Raw genomic sequence first — 16,476 nt, forward strand, 5'->3', positions numbered from 1 at the left:
GATCCAGAAGGTATTGTAAGCCAATTTTGTGGTTTGCGTTTTTTCTAAGCTTGACATGAAAGATACCTATCTGCAGATTCTACTTGGAGATGCGTTGTGGAACTCCACTACGACCAGCACCCCTTTAAGACTTGCCATAAGTTTCTTCCCTTTGGTGTAGCCGTTTCAGGTAGTGATAAACTACACCAATACTAATTTAGAATGAGTTGCCAAATATCAAGTTGATGCTGTTTATATCCCCAAAATAAAGCTTCATAATGAAGGGCTGTATGCACTACTTGGAAATTCGCGTTGTTATAAAAGGTTAATTCAACACATCGGTTTCGAGTACAGAATTTTAGCCCATGAAGAAAGGCTATAAGTTTGATTCAGATCTTTATTTCACACTCTCCAAAGCTCCACTTGCAAAGACTTTTAGTAAACTTCGCCCTTTGATGGGCTCTCTTTATTGATATTCTCATTCCATCCCCACCTTCACTGAATTAGTTAGACCCTTGCTTAATCTAATCTAATTCTTAACACACAAGCACTACTCTACTATTCTGAATGCATTACTAAAAAAGGTGGGCGCGAGATGTACAACGATGATTTACAAATTTTCATGAAGGTCGTGAGGGCATTTGGATTACATCCGATAAAGCATTGTGCCTTGAATTCAGTGATGTGTGATCTTGGCCTACAAGAAGTCACGCACCCTCGAGGAAACGACTTCATGGCATAACGAGGAATTGTATTCACAAATACAGGCATTTTCATGTGTCAACCACTAAACTCAAATGGCGATTACATCCAGGAAAGGTATAATAATTAACTTTATGAATAATTTGGCTGCGCTTGAAACTCCTGATTTTCGCACCAATCCTGGTATTTCCACACTTGCTACAGAGGGCACTTCCAGACAACTTCATGGCAACTCAGAGCGGGTAAATGGCATTAAAATAAGAAAAATGGCTCTTGTAAACTGAGGGGTAATTTGATGAATACCAAGGCACAACATTTATTTCATTACTCTTGACGTCTCGCATTACTGACATGGTTAACCAACCATACCAAGTAAAATGCTAGTTTTGCAGTTGAACTTTTCATACTTCCTGGTACTATTACGGCAAGAATACTGGAAAAATGTTTACTTCTTCCTAAAGTTTAACAGAAAACCTATTCGGTTTGCACTTAGGGATAGTGGTACGTACAAAAAATATCCATCTAAGAAGAGTTGAACCTCAAAATATTTTAAATGAATTTATCTGATTGGCAGTCAAAATCGGGCTAGAAAGTTAACTCAATAATGACAGAAATTGAATTTTCGCCTAAGCCCACTCCAGTGCATATTTAGCTATTGTGATAAAGCTGGGCACCGTGGGACCTCAAAAAGTCAACTTTTAGGATTTTCAATGCATTGCTTATATGATTTCCAGCTTATATATCCAGCAAAACTCGACCATTCCCTAATACTTAGTTTATCGTACTTCCTAAAGCTAAAATACCGGGCTGTGTAATATGGTGCTCATTCTTTGTTGTTAAAACATCGGATCGTGTGAGATTGAAAACGAAGAGGGATTGTCTATGAATTCATCGTGGTTGAGCAAGGCATCCCTCTCAATAACTTAGGTGATGAGTAAGCAACTTCTTCTCAGGAGATTGGCTTGATACTTTTATATTTTATTGTAAATGCTAAATAGATAAGCGACTAATGCTAGTGGTTGTAAAAACCAGAAAAGTCTAGGATCATTTGATGCGGAATGTCATAGCTCACAACACGTGATGTGTAAATCGTGAGTGGGAGGCAATAGTGATGGAATCAGCACAAATGAGTGGCCGAGATTTGACTCTTAGGTATTTGAAATGTCCTCCACATATTTTAATTTCTACAAATTAGTTTAGGGTACTTTGAACTGATGTAAGCTTTGCCATCTTAACTGCCAACAATTACGTGATCTTAAAACAAATACTTTTGAAAGCCACGATTAATGCACACCAATACATGTAACTTGCCATTGTAAAGATCCAGTTTTCACAAACGCAAATTATGGCACATCAGTTATTCCTGACTGAAAATTCGCACTTGTTTTAGTGTTCGGATAGATGTTTGGGTGGAATTCAACATGTGTATTCATCACTGCTGGTGACAATTTTGCTGAATGTCTGCGTCTACCTAGGGAAAGTCCAACCGATTAATTGATACAAATATAAAGTTTGAAATGAAGGAAACCGCGGTGATTTCCACGCACAACATATTTATTAATGTGTCTGTACTTATTTGTTTATTGATTTACTCTACCAATAATAACGTACTGCGAGCATTTAAAGAAAGTGGTACAGAAATTTTTGAGTTGTGGTTTTGATGGAGGCTGATTCCAACTGCCGTTTCTCAAAAATTGCGTGTTTTGAGACAGAAGGAAAACACACCTCAGTGCTATCCAAATAAACACGATGACCCTAGCAGTTGGAATCTCAGTCTCGAGATGACTGGAGCATTGGCGTGATGGGCGTCAATCTGGAGGCCAAAATTTCCATCAATTGTTTCAAAAGTAGTAGAGTTTGTAACCCTTCACATTTTCTTTAACCCAATCCTACTAATAAATTATTAGAGCTAAATGCAGTTGACCCAGCTGGTTCCTTAAAGTCTAAAATGGGAAACAATAATTCATAAACAGACGGATGTCATTTTACATTAGGCTTTGCTACTTAAAAAATATAATGATTAATTAGATTGATGCTATGTCACGTCGAATTACTGACAGTATTAAAAGTAAAACAAATTTATCCATGTGATCGTAGTTTCCTTTTTTCTCGAAACCAAGCCATTACTGTTAAATAGAATGACGAAATGAGTAAGGCAAATGAAGCTGGGGATTTGCATTTAAGATGTGGAAAAAAGTTGAAGGAACGACGAGTTTAGTACGGAAAAAGTAGGTACCATCACTGAAAAGAAAACTAAGATCAGTAGTTTTGTTTGCTTCCTAAATTTAACCTTAATGAGAGTTTGATGTGACCGGTACATGCATACGCAGGCAAATAGTGCTATAATGCTTATCTGATATCGGCGGTGGTTACTAGCCCATATTTGACGAAAGGACCGCCGCAGCACCATTATTAATGACTAAATAGGGGCCAAGTGACGAAAAATATAGAGGCGCAAGAGTAGGATCAGAAACCTGACAAAACTGCACACCCTCACGTACCGCTGGGAACATGACTTATCTAAGTCACAGAGTTCCTTTATAAAAATAGTGTTACATCAAGAGACGAGTTGCCAAGGTCATCTCGGCACAAATGGTTACGCCGAGGTGGTGCGCACCTGCGCCTCAGACCGCGTGCGCGCAGTAGGCATTGCGATGAGTCAGCGCACGCGCTGGTTGCGCACTCCAGCTCGCCCCTGCAAATACGCACCACGGGACCGACACCGACTCAGTCACCTTACAGAAGGAATCCGATGACACAGAGGCCACGGCGAACACGCACAAATTAACAACTGAGAGACTTAAAGTGGCTGCTAAAAATCAGAACGTCTCGCTACGGGATTATTTACTCAATGTGCACCCACCCGAAGAATTAAATCAACATTCTCTTCCCTCTTGAAAAATCATAGTCTCTCGATTATAAATTATGATTTTACAAAATTAATGGAAACTATCGAAAGCATAAAATTAGTTTGCTTTTAGGCTCTTTAAGCTAAAGCTGCTTTAACGATAAAGCGACAAGGCTGTCCTAAGGCTACACTACAGTTGAAATGTATTCAATCTTTTGTCCGAGTGCCCAATTTAATGCAGAATATGGAAAGAAGAAAACAAAGGAAAAATTAATGGCAAGTCAAAACCCGTTTGTAACATTTTTAGACAATTACGAGCTAATCAACAAAGTCATTCACGAAAAATTATATCTAAATTAAGAATAATTTCTGGATACGGCGAGTCCATTCCTATCCAGAGAAGTTGGTCCTGTTTTTACTGAAAAATAACCCAAGCAATTCCTGAGTCTTGCCTTGCTCTAGCATGAAGGGTCGGATAGAAGAGAATTAGATGTTATTCATATGCTGTACGAAAATGTCCTTTGCAACGATATCGGTGATGCTGAAGCCGAACTGTGGCTTAAAATTGCGTCTTCTATTAAAGTGTTTTCAGCATCAAGGAAACTCGCTCTTCAAAATTAATGGCCAAATTCTTGAGAGCCTTCTCGAGTCCTTGACCTGCATTTGTTACTGAATAGAATGTCAACGGTAACACCAAATTAAGCCCGCACAAAAAACTGCGCTAAAGTAATAACAACAATCTGGGTTGGTGGTAATGGAACAAGAAACCACTTCATGCACGACGCCAAACAAACCGACTAATATCAATCATTTCCAAGATGATTTTTCACTTCTTAGTTGTTTATTAGGAACTCATAGGCATGCAATGATATGTAATCGCCGCTAACGGAAGTGACACGAACTTAGTGTGTCCCGTTTGTAGCATTATCAAAAACCTAGAATTCCAAACACACTAACGCAAATGTTAATAGTGAGCAGTAGAGAGACGACCCTTAAGCCATGAAATTGAAATCAACGTTTGTGCGGTATGTCAGCAGAGTGGACACGATTTCACTGCACTTGATGCACATATGCCATCAGGCTATGATAAACAAAGTCTAGGAATGCCTGCATTTCTTCAAAATCCTCTTCAATGCCCGATGAGAGAATGAGACGAAATACTGTTTTGAATCATCCAACAGTGGAAGGCATTGTGTTCAACTCTTTTTTCCTGTCCAATGGTATGGTAGGTAGAACACTGTCATTATGGATCGCATCAATCTAACTTGTAAAGTATGCGGATGCGTTGACATGATTTTTACGCTTTTATGGCTATTTCAATTTCCCCAATTTAGTCCATGGGAAGAGTCCGCCATGTAGGGACGAAAATGAGTGAAAATGCACTTTTTTTCTCTAAAGCGGTTTGTAGAAATGAAAAAATTGCTATGTTCTAACCATCCTGACTGATGGATTTCCAACTTTTCTGGAAAATTTGAAAAAGTATCTGTAATACACAAAATGTGGAATGGTAACTCCGTTTCAATCTTGTCGTTTGCAGTGCCAAACAACCTCCGATGGAGAGGGACGAAATTGCCTAAACGAGTTGAACGATTCAGCCAGGTTTCTGCCCTAAAATCGTGCGCAAGCAACCAATTAAATCAAAGTATGACGCTTCGCATTTGCAAGCACCACTCGCTGCCAAATGCGTGTGGGTAGATGCGCCTGTGTGCACTACCGCCGTCGCCGATGCCAGCGTACACGTGCAGGACACGCGCGCACTTGCGTTGGCATGCCGAGGCTGCGCGCGCACTGTAAGCGCGAGGTCGCAGACCTTCCCGTTCGGGCAACACGAGGACGCGCTGCTGTTCGTTGCCATAGTCATTGCCCTGATTACTATATGCACCGAGACCTCTCATGCAAGGTAAGGTCGCGTGCACTCCTCAATTCGCTGGGGCATCACCCCTGCACCGCATGAACGTGTACTGGCTTAGGCAGTGAGTCAGGAGGTCATGGCATAGGCAGCCAACACCACGTCGACGTGTTCGACCGGGACACCTTCTTGGGCTTTTGCGCATATGACATTGACCTAACCTCCAACGGCCTCAAAGCCTAATCAGCAATGACAACAGCGCATCTCCTTCACTGGATCCGCAACATCGACAACAATATCACAAGATAAGTTCGCAGTCATAACTCAGTCAACACTCCACCTACGGCACTATTGTCATTACGATGAACGAATAAAATATTGGTAAAAGATTTGGGTGATTCCTTATGGCACTTTCTCTGCAGATAGCCTTAGTTTGTTGTCAGGGTTCTCGTAGAAACGCAATACCGCTAAGATGTGCGGAACGTATGTGCTAAAACACGACCACCATAGCAACCCTAATCTATGCAAATATACGCTAAGACAACCATAAAAGAACACGAAGGAACGTGCCGATAACGTGCAAATGGAAACACGGGAACAGGTGAAGACCACACTTGGAATACCACTAGTTAAAGTTGGAAGCCTTTGTACAGACGTGTTCGCAACAAGATGAATGGCTCTGATAGCTGTGCTGAGCATGTACTAAATCAGCTATCACTGGAAGTATTGAAAATCGTCTTAATTCAACATTCACATACAAGCTTAGCTATGCAAATGTAATATGCTGGTCTCAATGAACAAGATATTTGACAGCACCCTCGGCACGCATCCACATAAAGTCACACACATCTGATTTCTTCACTATTTTCGCAAAAATAGACCTAACCACACTATTTCAACTAAACGAACGCAAGCCATAAAAACTAGGCACACCAAAACTAAGAGTTATCAGCGAATAAGAGCACCCACCTGATATGTGAAGTCGCCGATAAACCCCTTTATTCAAAACAAGACAAAATGCATTTAAATTAACTTATTAATGCAAATAAAAGCGAAGAGATAACACAGATACAGCGGATGCGGCTTGGAGTTGGCGCTGCTCTGCAAAACAGCCTTAGTGTGTGTATAACAAACGCGCGCACAGGTAAGCCAGAGCGCGAGAAGTGAGACAGGGCTGGGATGGGTGAGTGAGTGGTGGGCGGGCGGACAATGAGCTCTGCACCACGACACAGCGGCAGCACCATGCAAGCGGGAGGCGAAAATGCGCTGCCAAACAATGGCGCAAAGCAACAACTGCCCGATACACGACACACGAAGAGCAATGACCAGTTGGTGCTTCTGCTGGGACAAAAATAAAGCCTAGTCGATTGCATGAGAAGGGTGGTGCGAAAGGATGAGATGAAATAGAATTGTGATGGATATTGGATGAAGTACCATGGAAAATGTGCGCTGGTACAGTAGCAAGTGCTGAAGAGATCACATTTGCTAGAGATGGAAGTAGAAAAATACAGATGCATCAGGTAAATGAAGAGACGGAGACAATGACCAACGGAAATAAGGACCATGAAGAGATCACATTCTTGGTGCTCCAAGCGGGGCAATGGGATAGATCAAGAAGCGCACAGAAAAAAAAAATTAATTGCACGGAAACAAGTTACGACGGACTGAAGGTGGTAGCAACAATGTGGTGATTGAAAGCCGAGTGAGGTCCCATGTGATTCACCTTTCGTTTTTTTTCCTTTCTGGCGGTTTCTGCAGCGGACAGCGGGACACAAATGCATTACGAGGGGACAAGAGTATGGGAGTGTATCAAAGTAAACTAAACAAAACCTGCATCAACAGGGATTTGTGTGCGAGGGAGGGGGGGGGGACTGTATAAACTAAAGCATGAATGGTGCTAGAAAGAGGACAGTGCAAAACGATAAAAATAACTGAATTACTGATCAAAACAAATTCACAAATGACAACGCAGACACGGACGTAGAAGAGAACGTGAGTGGAAATATACAAAGGGATTGCATTAGAAATTTATGAAAATAGTTCCCGTTCGTAAAAGATCATGCATTGAGATGAAAAGCGTCGCGAGTTTGTATGTGGGTGCATAAAGCGCTCCATGTTTGGTTCATTCTTTTTGGATTAAAGACGTAGTTGCATCAGAAACAAGTGACCATCTTTCTCTGGCACAAGAAAACATCCCGCGGATACAGTGAGGGTCAGGTGAGAAGGGAGTACAAAAAAATAAGGAGCAATAACAATGCATCCCATCCAGACTGACATGCAAGGGCACGCAAGATTCTGTGCAGATGTGCTTCAGGGCAGCGCGATGAAACGGGAAGCGGAGAGGATCGAAGGAAGGAAGACAATGCGTGTGCATTACAAAAAGAGAAACCAAACGGGAAGTTGTGGGTGGGAGGAAGAGTGGATAGGCGGTTATAGCAAAATGGAACACAAATCGATAATGAAAAGATCAGTTGTTGTTGGTACAAAACTGAGCAACTATGCAGTAGGAGGAGGAGAGTTGAGTGTAGCGAAGAGCGTGGATTACACGCATGAGACCACCGTAGCGTAGACAATGATTGTTGTGAGTGGACTACGCAGAGTACGTCGACCAAGGCACACGCAAACAGACTCGCACGCGCACTCCAGCAGCACGTGGTCACAAACGACAAAAGGACGCTACACAGTTCCGCCAATAATATCAAAAGGAGCAGTCAAGGGAGGTCGGGGATAGAAAATGATTAGTAAACACAAATTGCACAACAGAAAGTAGAAAAGGGCACCCACTCGTGCTTGGCATTGTAGATATCGATAGAAATACGTAAGATGAGATGCGCGAAGCTACCATACTGTAAAATATCAGTTTTGTAGGCGAAATGAGAGACAACACTTGTACACCATAAGTGGGGAAGAAGGAAGGACCAACTGGCTTGAAGAATAATGATTGCACAGAAATGGTGCGGTGAGATGACAGTAATGATTACAAGTGACTTGTGAAAAATTGCGAACCGGAAAGATTGTTCACAGGAGTCGTATACATTTGCGTGAGTGCGAGGTTTAAATTAAGTCTGTGTTTTGGTGAGAAGTGTCTACATATATAAAGAAACGAGGATAAAAAGCTCACATAAACGAAAAACCATGCAAAAGGTGTAACAAAAAATAGATATCCAAAAGTCAATCAATTAATGAACGTAGCATAAGTAGAGAAGTAAGGAGGAAAGTAATCGGAACTCAAAATGCGCAAGCTAATGAGGGACTGGTGGTAAATGAAACCGGTTTCATCCACGCTGGACGATATTATAGGGTTGGGTCGATCACAAGGAGGAAGAACGATGTGTGTCTCGCGCAAGGTCTACAAACTATATGAGAGGCGACTATTTGCAGAATGCGTATGATTGCGGCAGAGGTGGTAGTGGAGAGTGCGGCGACTACGTGGCGAGTGATTGAATGGGCGAAATGCGCACACGCAAAATAGACCCATGAGTGCGGCATGGCGGGGTCGAGAGATCGCCCTACCAACGATAGAGGGCTGGACGAGGTCGTTCCGCGCCTTCTTTAACAAGGGGCTTGTGGTACTCGCGACCCTGCCGGCTGTGTATTTGAACCCAACACTGCTCACAGTAATATTGAAGGCATGTGACATTGGCGCAGAAGAGAGGCGCAAATTTACCACCGCATCGCGCACCTTGGCATTCGTCACACATTTGGTTATCCAAGACATAAGGCTTGACCTCCACCTAGAGAAAAAAAATTTCAGCGACTAGATTTTACACACGCAGCCTGATCAAAAGTTATCCACATTTGTTAACAATTGCACAGCTAAAGGTTAGCCGTACATGATATTTTATGATAAAGATTTAAAAGAAAGTGGAATGAAATTGAGCTCGATAATGATGGATGCGAATCCCTTCCTCAAGTGCAAGATTTAAAAGGTACGTGTTTGTAAATAACCTAAGGAACAGAACTCAACTCTGAAACAATGCCGTTATTATTGCAAACTTCTCTCAAGTGCGTATTTCTCAAAGTGCGCAGGAACAAAAGGACGCATCAAATGAGGGGAATTCGGGAAAATTTGGGGAAGTATTTTTCTAGGCGGAGAATAAGAGCTCTCACCCGCTTGTCGATGTCGTTGTGCTGCAATTGGACGAATCGAGCGCTGATGGCAGAAATGTAGCTCTGCTGATTCGAGAAAGCGACACGCCCTGCCCCTTTAGGGTACTTTAGTTCGGGATCAATGTCGATACCCGCGTAACAAACACCCCCATAGAGGTGGTCCATGATCAGAGCCAGTTCAACTAAGGGCAAACATCACCATTTTAGCCGCACGAGTGAAATACCACATGAACCACGACTTTTAAGTTGCATCGAACCACGAAGACAAACTTAGCAGTCAGCTAATGTGAAAACGAAACCTTGCATGGCAAAAATGAGGCAGATAATAAACCTAATTCATGGATAGTTAGTCGATGATTCAAGTTTAAATTAAAATGTTCTGAAAAATGAAGATTAGGAAGGGAAAGAACCATTAAGACTGATAGCAGGGGAGCCATCCACATGCACATTATCAACAGATTTACTTGGCGTAATCGCTATTTATGTAAATTTTAAGTATTTTAACATTTTAAGCAACCTAATAGCAGCTATCGAGATTGAAAAGCTAGATACACATCGTCCTTGCCTCACAAATCCTTAATGTTGGCAGAAAACTTCAGATAACTCAGCATTGCGATCAATCAGCATTAAACACAGTCAGATTTATTACTTGAGAAGAGTTGCAAGGACATTAAATTAACAGATAACGGCACTTTAAAAAATTAGGTAACACAATTAATCAGTTTAAGTCACGTTAAGGATATGTAGGTGAAGGTATGATTCCTTAGAACGTCAAAAAGTCCAAGGCACAAAGTTTAATTCGCCTAAACTTGAGAGCTAAATAAACTCAAACAAAATCACGGAGTGAAGCAAGAAGAACGATTCCCAAGTGGTGCTCACGTGCATTAACGCCAGAAAATGTGGCAAACTGCCTTCACCATAAAGGAGAAATGGATTTGGAAATAATGGCCCAGAGCAAAATGACCTAAAACTGTTAACATATAGCCGCCATAAGTCGTTCACTGTGGCACTTAAAGAACAGTGCAATCTATTACTTTGTAAGTAAAATGCGGGTCTCAATTATTTATATTTTGGAGCACATAAAACACGATTATGAATCGAAGCAACTACTTATACAAGTGCCAATGTAAAGCCGGCCCCCAGAGGTTTTTAGAAACGTCCCAGTGCGATCTTAACAACGCTTGGAGCACAATAACCAATGCAACTTAGTGAAGGCATGAACAGCAATGTCTTGAAGAAGACCCAGAATATATTAAAACAATGTACCACATGGAATGAAGAATATGAGTGACAAAATGGGTAAAAAAGTCATCACATAACCTACTTGCTCGAAGCGGTCGCGGTACGCCACCCACAAAAATGGTCTTGCGTGGGTCCAACGCTTGGGAACCATCCATGACAAAGTCGGAATCAGCCAAATTCCACGGGCGAATTTGAACCTATTACGCAATTTAGTTAACAATCTTGACAGACTCATAAACAAGTAAATGATGGAGCCATAACTGTGGAATTATTTCAAATACAAATGAACATTTTTAAAGCGCTTGAAGATAAATGTAGTACACCTTGGGACATTTGAAAATGGGACTGGATCTGAGAGCACAACACGTACCGGTTTATCCTTCATAGTTGGAGAGGAAACGCACCAGTAGTATTTCCCCTCATCGACAATGCAGGCATTAATCAAATTCTGTACTGATTGTTCCTCTTGGAACAGCAGGAAGCAGTAACCTATTTTTAAAACAAGTTCAACCGATAGGTATCAGATATATTGCTGAATATCACTTTTTTGACAACTCGTGGGTCGAGTGATCAGTTAATACTTAACTAGCCCACAATTGGTAAAAGGTCGCCTTACCTTTAAAAGTAGATTGTTTTAGAGGCGAAAAATAGGATTTTAATACATGTATGCAACATGATAAGATAGAAAAAATTCACAAATTATCGCAAAAAAATACCTTTCGGGGGGAAATAGGCTTTGCTTTCCGTCTTATGTGGCCAATCAACAATTAGTGCTCCGAAACGACGAAAAGCTGTAGTGATTTCTTCTACAAAGGAAGTTTATAATATTCAATGCTTTAAAAAATAGGAATTTTTAGAGGAAGCGTTAATGTCACCTTCATCGATATCCGGAGGAAGACCACCAACGAAAACTTTGCGAGAGTAGCCTTCTTCACGAGGAGCCATTGCAGAAAGGCTAGAGTGTGCATTGCCCATGCCATGCAAACCCTGATTTTGTAATCCACTTGACATCAATCCAGGCCTTGACTGTGACATACCAGGCAATGAGTGCAAATTTCCATGGTAATTATCCATCCGGGGCATTCCGAAGGCCAAATCATCAAGTAAACCCGATTGAGAACTGCCAGAAGAATCCATCGTTTTCATAAGTTCAATCAAATGCTGATCAAACCCATAGCTCGAGTACCTGTCTGCGTTTAAGCTATCCATATTGCCAGACATCATACCACTAGCCATAGGGGACACACCAGAATTAGATCCAAATGAACCATGAGGCATTTTCTGATTCAAGACACCATCCTGTCCTCCAATAGACAAGGGCCCCGAACTCGAAAAATCTGAGCTATGTTGCTTACTCAATATAGATGGTGGTGTCTGCTGCATATGCTGTTGGTGGTGTTGTTGTTGTTGCCAATGCGCCGTCACTCGGTGCGGAGGACGCTTGGAAAACATGCTGTACAAAGATGCAGGATTAGAAGAGGTTGGACCTTTTGAGAATCCATTAGATCCCATGTTTGACAGGCTATTATTTCCTCCGAATCGCAAACCGTTTATACTACTGCCTGAGGAAAATCCAGACGTAGCATCCGCAAAATTGGACTTGAAAGCATTTTGTTGAGAAGCTGTAGAAGACCACGGATACGAACTGTTCTGAGGCGAAAAATGGCCCATCCACCCCGGTGCTTTGGAAGAAAAGCCAGTAGAGGTGGGGGTAAAAAAGGGGGATTGATCAGAAGATGCTGTGAAGTTAGAGTCGAGCGAGGTGGTCGTTGGATTCCAACCAGGAGGTCTTGACAAAGGACGCATTCCTTGATGCCCACCCACTATCGGACGCTTGGTACCTATGGCCCCCGAATTAGATTGTAACCCACCCTTAGTACCAACTGGAGAGTTACTAGGTTGCTGAAAAAGAAGGTTTGTCAAAAGCGGCGATGAATTCACAGACAGTGCCGTCGTTAAATAATTCAACTCCTCAGTCTGAGCGCTTCCAGTAGTGTTCCAGTAGGAGCTAGAACATCCGCCTAGGTGATTTTCTCCTGTAGACGGTGGATTCTCAGTTTCTTGCAAAAGCTGATTCCGAGGATTGGTCGACGAATATGCGCTCTCAATGCCAGAACTAGATTCAGGAGTCGAATGACTTTTGCCACCAGAATTTGTATTTGCTGTATCACCAAGATAGTTGTAGCTGTCGAATTTTTGGGCAGATTGGCTGCGCTCAAAGGAAAATGGATTCCCATCACCTGAGACAGTAGAAAATGTCATGTCTCGTGTCTTAGCACTGCCAGAGTTTAACGGTTGGAAAGGTGTTGCATTATCCGATTTTAAAGACAAAGCCTTTAATGACTCAATATTACTTTCAATAGCGTCGGAGACGGTGGAGTTGGACGTTTGATCATTACAATATAAATTACTAGACGAAATCCGATTTTGTGAAGTCAAATGATCACCCAATCCTTGCCGGCAAAATGTACCACCGCTGTCAATGCTCTGGTCATCAATCACATCTCCTCTACAAGACGACTTGGTGTTGCTATTCTGAAAAGAGCTGGCAAAATTGAAGGTTTGTTTCGAAACCGTATCATCAGTAGATCCTTTCACCACTGTACTGTCAACCGCACCACACAACTGGGACTTCTGATCAACATCGAAGTCACCAGTCATCTAAGTAGAGAAAACTTATTAAAAACAAATTCATAAAGGAACATATCACAAAATGATCGGGAATGCACAAACCTCCGCAAAATTGGCTGAATTGGATACGGTTTCCTTAAAGCTCATGGAACCAACTGGATGCATACAACGACTGAACCTCTGATACTACCTTTGGTAAAAAATAGTAGCAGCAGAATTGAAAGACGCGTAGTTAACCTGGCAATCGTCGCTAATGCCAGATCATTACCCTTAGCAATATTTTCAAGTATGCCCCCACCTAGTATATATGGTAATCTGAAGTAAACGAACAAGTGCCGAAAATGGTCACGTTTAACATCAGTATGCTAAAGAGTATATGGAAGGCTTAACTTGCAATTGATGACTTGTTTTTTTGCAATTTATTTATTTTTTATGCGCAAGATGGTTAATATGAGATCCAGGTTTGAGCATTATATCACTTTGTAAAACAGTTTTAAACTGGTAAGAGTTAACACATCCTAAAGGCTATTTACTGCAACTTTATTATTTCTGCCGACAATGCCGTAAAATTTGGTTTGAGAATATTTAGCATGACCTTACTTTCGACTTTGGTAAGTGAAAGTAATCTTTGCTCTCACTTTCATTTGACATCTACATAGTGCTACAAGTCTCTACTGTAGTCATAATAAGCCAAAATGCACAGGTGCCAACAGTGTGCATAAGAATTAGGGTGTGGCTCGAAGGCCGCGCCACAGAGCGGGAGCATAACCCGCAGACTGGCAAGTATCAGATTAACCAAATACACAGTTAAACCAAACGTCATATCGCTACAATCTGTTAAATAAAAGTAGCTGAGGTTAAAGTACACCCATGCAGCGTCCAACCTCTTAGGATGGCTGCGGAACATAGGTATGATCAAAGGACATCTAGCACCTTAGATGACACGACGCCACCATATTTACTGATCTCTGTGCCCCAATGTGCAAGACATCTGTACGTATTTTTAAACGAAAATCATCAAAAAGTTCCTTCTGTAGAAATTGCTTTCATCATTATAAAATAATCCATAAAATGTTCGTTGACACAGGTTCCTAAAAGCCTGCATCTTTAATACCATTTCACTGTCATTATGGTAGGTGCTAATTATAAATTATTCAAAATTGTCATCCAATTTGTGGCCTTTTTTGGATAGTCTTTTTTGAGACCGCTTTTGTGACATAACAAAAAACCCAGTTTTTATCCTTTTCTAACATAGAAATTCTAGGCAGACAGACTGAAATGAACTATTTACAAACGCGGCGTGATTGTATGCCATATAAGTAAAATGGCTTAAAATTTTGTTTGATTTGTCTAGGTAGTGATGACTTTGTAAATTACTGACATGGAAAACCTGTGACCAGGATAAAAAGTGCTTAATCAACACAACCAAGCTCTAAATGTATGCCACTACCTATACTTGAAGCTTTGGTAAGACTTAACATGAACATCGCTGCAATACAGAATCTGGCTGGTTGGAATGAATCTGTAAGAGTTTGTCGATCAGTAAGGAGGATAGGATGCCTCTCAAAACTGGCCATCACTTGTTCTCTCGTCGCAAATGGTAGTGTAATGCGTTGGCTATTTAACTCTCGGTTTTGGTAAAGGGGCCAATTTGGGTATCCGTCATTGTACCTTTGGCGGGTGGGCTGGCCTCTGGGCCATGCTAGTAGCCCCCAACCCTACTGTACGTCAAACATACATATTCTGTCTGAGTATTATGGCCTATTTCATCATCAAGGAAGTCTCGGGGAGCTACATTGGTGACAGTGGAAAGCAAACCCGATTCTAAAGGACAACTTTCTTGATGCCTACGGCTGATAGGTATACCTTAGTGTGACAGAAGAAGTGCCTATGCTTCGCCCCAGTTGCATAGAAATTTGGTGAATGGCGCATTTGGCTTGTGGGTGTTTTTTTTACAGCACTGATTGTGTTGTGGTGGCTGACGCAGTAGGTTGGCCAAGGGGAGCGCCGGGGTCGACGCTGAAGACGGAGGGGTCATGTAATGCGTTGGAAACGGGTGTCCGCTATTGTACCTCCACCGAGTGAGCCGGCCTCCGTGCCTTGTCAGTAGCCCCAGCTCTGCTATATGTCGAGTGCATACATGCATATTCTACCCCAGCATTATGTCTTCTTTCGTGTTCAGGGAAGCTTCGGGGGCTACAAAAGGTATGGATGCATATTTGCATTCATTTTGAAAAATGTGTTTGGCTCAAGATCCCAAAAAGTATCAACAAAATAGACTTCTGACTGCCTATCTGGTGGGCTCTGGTTAGTGATTAAGTACTTTCATCAGCCGTGAGACTGAGGCATGCAGTGGTCTACTGCAACAGGATAGATTAGACGTTTGAAAGTCTTCTGATTTGGGAGTCCTATGTTATCAAGAGGAAAAGTTATCTCCTCGGCTACGAATTGTATAAAAACGTGACTCACAGCATCTGTAGAACCTATCACACCTTGCATCAACTAAGTGCCTTGTACATGCGACTTGTAAAGCAACAAATTCTCAAGTGCTTGTTTAGAAAGCCTATTTTTACGACTTCTTTACATTCATCTAGCTCTTTGGACTTCTTTACTGGCAGCTGCACAAAAAATTTGCTGATTATTCGAGCTCGTATAACATTGTTCTCAACCACTCCCCTTTCAGTCATTCAATGCGCTTTGAAAAGGATGACCTTTTCAATTGATATGCTACAAACATGAAGTGGAGTACGCATTTTAAAAATATTTTTTGCTTTCCTGATATCATAAGATATCAGGACAGTAGTCATTGTTTAGTACGTACTCTACGAAGCAGTTGGAATTAAGTTGATGACCCAACTTCGATAACATCAGTAACCACGGTTATTTTTTCCAATGCTGATCTGTTAATAAAATAAAATGTTTGGGTTTATTCACAAAAGGAATGGGAAAATTTGCTGAAAACTATGTTTGGAATGAAGTTTGCATTTGGTCATGATAATTTTCTTATCACTTGCATGACTTCGGTGTGCGGAACTGTAAAAAAAATTGAGGTAAAATAAATGCCAAAATCAAAACCAATATTCAAAAAATTGATATAACTTTTAACGATGACGAA

At 41.5% G+C, this 16,476-nt stretch overlaps 1 protein-coding gene across 1 annotated transcript; it reads right to left on the reverse strand. All coding sequences in view use genetic code 11, as the record gives it.

Moving 5' to 3' along the window:
- Nucleotides 1-5,166: 5,166 nt before the first annotated feature.
- EGR_00789 (Cytoplasmic polyadenylation element-binding protein) lies at nucleotides 5,167-13,391 on the reverse strand (the record flags this gene model as incomplete). The annotated part of the gene is made up of 7 exons (XM_024490038.1): nucleotides 5,167-5,401; nucleotides 6,513-6,719; nucleotides 8,892-9,112; nucleotides 9,489-9,670; nucleotides 10,813-10,927; nucleotides 11,101-11,195; nucleotides 11,606-13,391. 7 exons carry the CDS (start codon nucleotides 13,389-13,391, stop codon nucleotides 5,167-5,169), a joined length of 2,841 nt encoding a protein of 946 aa, XP_024355441.1.
- Between the last annotated feature and the right edge of the window lie 3,085 nt (nucleotides 13,392-16,476).

Source organism: Echinococcus granulosus, assembly GCF_000524195.1.
Source record: "Echinococcus granulosus chromosome Unknown EG_S00003, whole genome shotgun sequence".
Classification (NCBI taxonomy): Eukaryota; Metazoa; Platyhelminthes; class Cestoda; order Cyclophyllidea; family Taeniidae; genus Echinococcus; species Echinococcus granulosus.